Consider the following 7,081-nt stretch of genomic DNA (forward strand, 5'->3'; position numbering starts at 1 on the left):
TTTACTTTCCCATAACTTAGCGGTTTGGCAAAAGAGACTGATAGAACAAGTACTAGGCTTACAAAGAAAAAGTCTTGGGGTTGATTTGCTCGACTAAAGGTGGTGCTCCAGCATGGCCACAATCAAATGACTGAAACAAGTAAAAGAGTAAAAGAATACATATATATATACACACATATGTATATATAAATACACACACATTATTATATATATCATCATCGTCATCATCATCATCGTTTAACATCTGCTTTTGGACGATTTGACTGAGGACTGTGAACCGGATGGCTGCACCAGGCTCCAATCTGATCTGGCAGAGTTTCTACAGCTGGAATCCCTTCCTAACGCCAACCACTCTGAGAGTGTTGTGGGTGCTTTTACGTGCCACCATCACAAGGGCCAGTCAGGCAGTACTGGCAACAGCCACACTCAAAATGGTGTTTTTTATGCGCCACCTGCATAGGAGCCAGTCCAGCGGCTGGGAAGCTGCACTTGGTTCCAGTCTGATTTGGCTTTGTTTCTACAGCTGGATGCCCTTCCTAATGCCAACCACTTTATAGAGTGTGCTGGGTGTTTTTAATGTGGCAATGGTGCCAGCATTAAAACACCAGTATGAGCACTTTTTATATGGCACCAACACACTTAAAATATGTACATATATATATACATATATATATTAGAGAGAGAGATGGATGGATGGATGGATGGATGGATGGATGGATGGATGGATGGATGGATGGATGGATGGATAGGTCATTATCATTTAATACCCATTTTCCATGCTGGAATGGATTGGACAGTTTGGCAATATCCAATGTGCTGAATGAAATCTATCTATACGTAATGCATATATATAATTCTATACATTTTACATATGATATATGCATATATGTATGTATGTATGAACACATATTTCATGAAACATAAAACGTAATGAAATCACAAAAACAATACTTTTTTTATTCCTGCATCAAATAACAATAATTAAAATGATCTGACGATGGCCTCTTATCCTCTGATGTTTTGGCTTCATTGCATTAAAACCTCTTTCAATTCCTCCCTGCTTCCACCTATAAACAGTCTATCATGATACTCGAGGCATGATATATCTATTCCACGACACCTAATCAACCAGGTCAAAGATCAAAACATCAATTTCAAGCCTTGTATAACAATTGCATTCTGAAATCAATTAATGATGCATAAGTTTATCTAATTTGTCCTGACTTGTGTTGTTAGTCCCTGCAGAATCTAATTATTCTTAACAGAATATCCGGATCAGCTTAATTAGTTGTAGATTCATAATTACTATTTCTGCTCAAAGATATTTACATGACGAGAATGGTAAGAGCTGGCTGTCAAGCATTTCCACATCTGTCAATTTCTGCAAATGATAAATAGTTTCTCTTATTCTAGTTTCCTCTGTTCAGCGATTTATTCCCATAATTTTATCAACATGTTTTGTTTCATGAAGCTAGTATTGTTGAATCGGCGAGAACTATGGCAGAGAGAAGTTGAGAGAGAGACACAAAGAGGAGTTGTGAAGCTTGAAGGCAAACAAAGGGTTTGGATCCCAATGCAAAATGCTGACTAGATAAAATTAAATGAGCCGTGAATAACGAGTGTGATGTTAAGTTAAACCTTGATGAAAATTTAGTTGAGAAAGTAACTGGGGTTATCAAACAAAGGCCTACGCAAAGTGTGTGCAGAAGAGGTGGTTGTACTGATATGGACATAGAATGCAATTGGGTGATGGATAATGTTGGATTGAAAACGTGTTGTAAATTGATAGTGTGCATTTCTATGTGTATGAGGTGAAGGTGAAGGTGAATGTGGCAGCAGCAACAGCAGTAGTAGGTGTAGTGGTGGATGTGACAGTAGTAGTAGTAGTAGTAGCAGCAGCAGCAGCAGCAGTAGTAGTAGTAGTAGTAACAGCAAACACGATATTGAATAATTCTCTATATGTCTACTAAAAACTTTAACATACTTCCAAAATGAGATTTCATCCATGTTTATCCACGTGCGTCTATGTGTAGGTATGTGTGTGCTGGGTGGTGAGGTATGTGGATGAAATTTGGAGTTTTTCATATGAAATTTGAAATTAATTAATTCTTTGTTTGCCATGTTGTTAGTCTCCCTAATTTTCCACGTAGATCGAAAAAATAAAATTTTGAAAAAAGTTAAGAATTTAAAAATTGTGGGGAGGGGGGAATTTAAAATTTTGAAAATGTGATTTTTTTGCATATTCAGAATCTCCATCATCGAAAACCTAGGAATCTACTGAGAAAAAAAAAAAAATTTCCAAGTGGATGTGTGGTAAGTAGCTTGCTTACCAACAACATGGCTCCGGGTTCATTCCCACTGCGTGACACCTTGGGCAAGTGTCTTCTTCTATAGCCTCAGACCAACCAAAGCCTTGTGAATGGATTTGGTAGACGGAAGCTGAAAGAAGCCTGTCGTATATATGTATATATATATGTGTGTATGTTTGCGTGTCTGTGTTTGTCCTCCCAACATCGTTTGACAATCGATGGTGGTATGTTTACGTCCCTGTAACTTAGTGGTTCGGCAAAAGAAACTGATAAAACAAGTACTAGGCTTACAAAGAATAAGTCTTGGGGTTGATTTTCTCGACTAAAGGCGGTGCTCCAGCATGGCCGCAGTCCAAAAAGGACTGAAACAAGTAAGTAAAGAGAAAGCTTGGTTTTGTTTTTTTTTTGGAGTTGGTGGAGTGACTGTCATCCAGCTCCACTATGTTATCTGTCTTATTATTCTGAGTTCAAACACTGCTGGGGTCGACTTTGCCTTTCATCCTTTTGGGGTCAATAAAATAGGTACCAGTTGAGTACTGGAGTCAATGTAATCAACTTTCCCCTCCCCCAAAACTTGCTGGCCTTGTGCCAAAAATTTGAAACCAATATCAAAGATGAGAATAATGATAATGAAGACATGAAGAGACAATGATGATGACGATACACTCAAGCCTTATTGATCTTCATCTGCATTAAATGTGCTTTAGAGATACTGTATTAAAATGTTAATGAAGTGAAAATGAATTAAAGAAAAGTTTTGTTTTTATATTTGGTTTGCAAGATTCCTGATGTGAACCTGTATGCTGAAACATAAAAATATATTGGGAGGGTCATTATGCCAATAATAAACACATGCACTGGTTCTATTTCACTTCTTTATCTGTCAATCAGTTAATCATTTAATCCATTAAGCAACCAATTGTTTGATTAGTTGCTTAGTCAATCAACCAATCAATCAACTGATTTTATCAAAGTCCTTTTGTAACCATTTGCAACATTATCATCGACACACCTTCTCTATCCCAGGTTTGCCTGTCTCATATTTTGCAGGTTCTATATTTATATTTATACGGATGTGATTGAGGATGTAAGTGAAAGAGTGAGGTTGGTGGGGGAGGGGGGGATTACAGAAAGTTTATAATAAAATCTTCAAAGAAATATTATCCTACTTTTACAATTAAATTAGCTAATTTTTAATTCAATAACACACTTTATAATCCTAAATAAAACCAGCACTTAATGCTCTTTAATTTTGTAAAGCTTATTATCTCTCTCCGGATTATCTCAAGTAACGAGATACAGCTGACCATTCAGCAATGCATTTCACTGATATCGAACATACGAGTGAAATGCTACTAGCCTTCACTGCTGACCTCTATCCATTACACAGTTATCTCCTCTTGTACCTTCTACTTTCTCCACCTTTATTTTTTATTGTTGGTGTAGTTTTCTTAATTTCCACTCTCACTACACCCCAATCTGTTTATCAAGCACCACTAGAAAACAGCTCATTACTCTCTCCTTACACCTCACTCTCTCTCCCTTTCCTCTTGTCTCTCTCTTTCTCTCTCTCTCTCTCTCTCTCTAGTGAGAGAGACTTTACATTATTGCTCAACCTATTGGAAATAGCAGAAACAAAGACTCACACACACAACGAACTTCTTTCAGTTTCCATCTATCAAATCCGCTCGCAAGGCTTTGGTCCGCCCAAGGCTATAGCAGAAGACACTTGCCCAAGGGGCCATGCAGTGGGATTGAACCTGGAACAACATGGTCAGGAAGCAAACTTCTAGCCACACAGCTATGTCTGTGATAAAATGCATAAAGCATGCAAACTGCTTCGCAAAAATATTTCAAATTCTTTACAAAATAGCTTAGTAGAAATCCAAGGACTGAATCGAAGATCATCTGGTTGCTTCCCAACCATATGGTCTTGGGTTCAGTCCCACTTTGCAGCACTTTGAACAAGTGATTTCTATTAGCCCTGGGCCAGCCAAAACCTTGTGAATGGATTTGGCTGACAGAAACTGAAGCATTAAGAGTGATCCCTCAGGTGGTGAAAAGCACTCATGTAAAAGTGCCTGTGCAGTGCCACATAAAAATGTCCATGTGGTGCCACGTAAAAGCACCCAGTGACACTCTATAAAGTGGTTGACATTAGAAAGGGCATCCAGCCATAGAGGACCCTGCCAAATCAGACTGGAGTCTGGTGCAGCTCCCCAGCTCTGGCCAAACCATCCAACCCATGCCAGCATGGACAATGGACGTTAAATGATGATGATGATGAAGATGGTATATACAGGGTTGGCCAGACGTCAACAGATAGTAAATCAAAACCACTTAATTCCAAGATTTATTTATGTTTAACAACTGAATGAATTTAATAAAAGCATCTAAATATGAAACATGATGAAAATTGTTCAACCTGAAGTCCTTCTTGAGTGACACATTTTTCCATTTGAGTCAATACAAAATTACAGATAGTATTTATGGAATTTTGATTTACTTTTGGGTGACTTTTGGCCAACAATGTATATATATGTATATGTGTGTGGATGTGTGTTCCCTTGTCTTGAATCATGATTATAAACAAACATCACAAGTGATGTTGGTCATTTCCAGTCTTCAGTAATAGATATGCCATGGGGGAAATGTTACCTTGCTTCAAAATAGATGAGGGTTGGTGACAGGAAGGGCATCTGGCCATAGAAAATCTGCCTCAGCAAATTGCATCTGACCCTTGCAAACATAGAAATGTCGATGTTAAACGATGATGACGTTAAATGATGATGAACCCTTACTCTTTTACTTGTTTCAGTCATTTTACTGCAACCATGCTGGAGCACTGCCTTTAGTCGAGCAAATCGACCCCAGAACTTATTCTTTGTAAGCCTAGTACTTATTCTATCGGTCTCTTTTGCCAAACCGCTAAGTTACAGGGACGTAAACACACCACCATCAGTTGTCAAGCGATGGTGGACGGACAAACAGAGACACAAAAACATATACACACACATACATACATATATACATATATATATACGATGGGCTTCTTTCAGTTTCCGTCTACCAAATCCACTCACAAGGCTTTGATTGGCCTGAGACTATAGTAGAAGACACTTGCCCAAGGTGCCATGCAGTGGGAATGAACCCAGAACCGTATGGTTGGTAAGCAAGCTACTTACCACACAGCCACTCCTGCGCCTATTAATCACTTTCATATAAATAAATTAATTATGAATGTTTAATTGACAAAAATGCATATAAAACAAAATAAATCTAGTATTTTTTCTTGTATCTTCGTTTTGCTAAAGTAAACTCTATTTCTTTTGCAGAGTTGCCAGTATGCAAGATGCCGCTTTGAAAGAAAAACGTCCCAGCATTCTTCAGGAACATATTCGCAATCTTCGGAAGTCCCCAACAAGCGGAAAATTCTGGTTAATCGATAACGAGAGTGGTTTACTGGATGCTTACGATTTACTTTATCGTGACAAAATAAGTGGGAAGAATTTCGTTTCATTCCATCAACAAATGCTGAAGACAATGTGCATATTTCAGAAATCCGTTGCCGACTCACTTCAGACTCTGAAGAGCTTATCAGCCCCTCATTTAAAACTCGAAGACTTTGCTCGATATCATGAACCTTTATTAAACAAAATACCAAAGGACTACACATATTCTCTGTTCAAGTCAATGTTCTCAAAAAGATTAGCCGAAGTTTCAAATTGGATTGAGTACTGTAAGACAAGATGACAAATACATTCTACTATAGACTGAAGAAACATGTACATAAAAATATTGTGAAATAATACAAATGTAAATATTGATAATTATAATTATTGGCCATTGAGAAAAAAAAAAACTAAAAATAATAAATTATTTGTGTCACATGATGTTTTTGTTGCTTGTCTTAATATCAGTTTTGTTGTTGTTCTTGTTGCTGAGCCTTGTGTAAGCCCTTACCAAGCAGATCAATGATCAAAGGCCAGTTATGACCATCCAGCCATGACTATCTAGTCTTAATATGTATCTAGGACTACGTTGTCTAATATGTGCTTCTCTTTTGAAGATAGTAAGGTGTAATCTGAGGGAATTTGGCTGCTATTTCAGCAGGTTGATCAACAGTGCAGAAGCTCCCTCCTCAGCTCATAATATCATCATTGTTTGATGTTGGTGATATCAATACGAAATATATGTTCTTTCCAGAATAAAATTTCTAGGAGATATTCATTGTTTTGTTGTTGCTCTTTTGCTTTATTTTTTTTGGATAGATTCAAATTGTACATCATCATCACCACCATCAACATCATCATCCTCACCATCATCATCCTCACCATCATCATCATCATCATCATCACCACCACCATCATTTTTCTGTCTACTTCGGCATAGGCATAGTTGTGGCTGCGTGGTAAGAAGCTGGCTTCCCGGCCCGGTGCTTTCAGATCCAGTTCCTCTGCAGTTGACCTTAGCCAAGGGTCTTCTACTGCAGACCTTGACTGACCAAAGCCTTGCAAGTTTGGTAGATGGTAACTGAAAGAAACCTGTCATTGACACGTCCCTTAATCCCGTGGGAGGGTCATTGGGGCACTGCAGCCAAGCAGCATATCTAGGGTGAGAAACCCTGGAGGAGCCATGTGGTTGGAACCTGGAGCCATGTGGTTGGTAAGCTAGCTACTTACCACACAGTCACTACTGGCACGTAGAAAGCACCATTTGAGCGCGATCATTTCCAGCTTCGCCGTACTGGCACTCATGTCGGTGGCATGTGA

General features: G+C 38.4%; 1 protein-coding gene across 1 annotated transcript in view; it reads left to right on the forward strand.

Annotated features, from left to right (window-relative positions):
- Positions 1 to 6,539, forward strand: part of LOC106870138 (four-jointed box protein 1) — a 41,375-nt gene extending 34,836 nt beyond the window's left edge. Inside the window, exon 4 of the mRNA XM_052969452.1 lies at positions 5,645 to 6,539. Coding sequence (XP_052825412.1) covers positions 5,645 to 6,062 — 418 coding nt within the window. The 3' untranslated portion in view covers positions 6,063 to 6,539. The remainder of the gene's footprint in view (positions 1 to 5,644) is intronic.
- Positions 6,540 to 7,081: the final 542 nt, after the last annotated feature.

Source organism: Octopus bimaculoides, chromosome 7 (assembly GCF_001194135.2).
Source record: "Octopus bimaculoides isolate UCB-OBI-ISO-001 chromosome 7, ASM119413v2, whole genome shotgun sequence".
Lineage (NCBI taxonomy): Eukaryota > Metazoa > Mollusca > Cephalopoda > Octopoda > Octopodidae > Octopus > Octopus bimaculoides.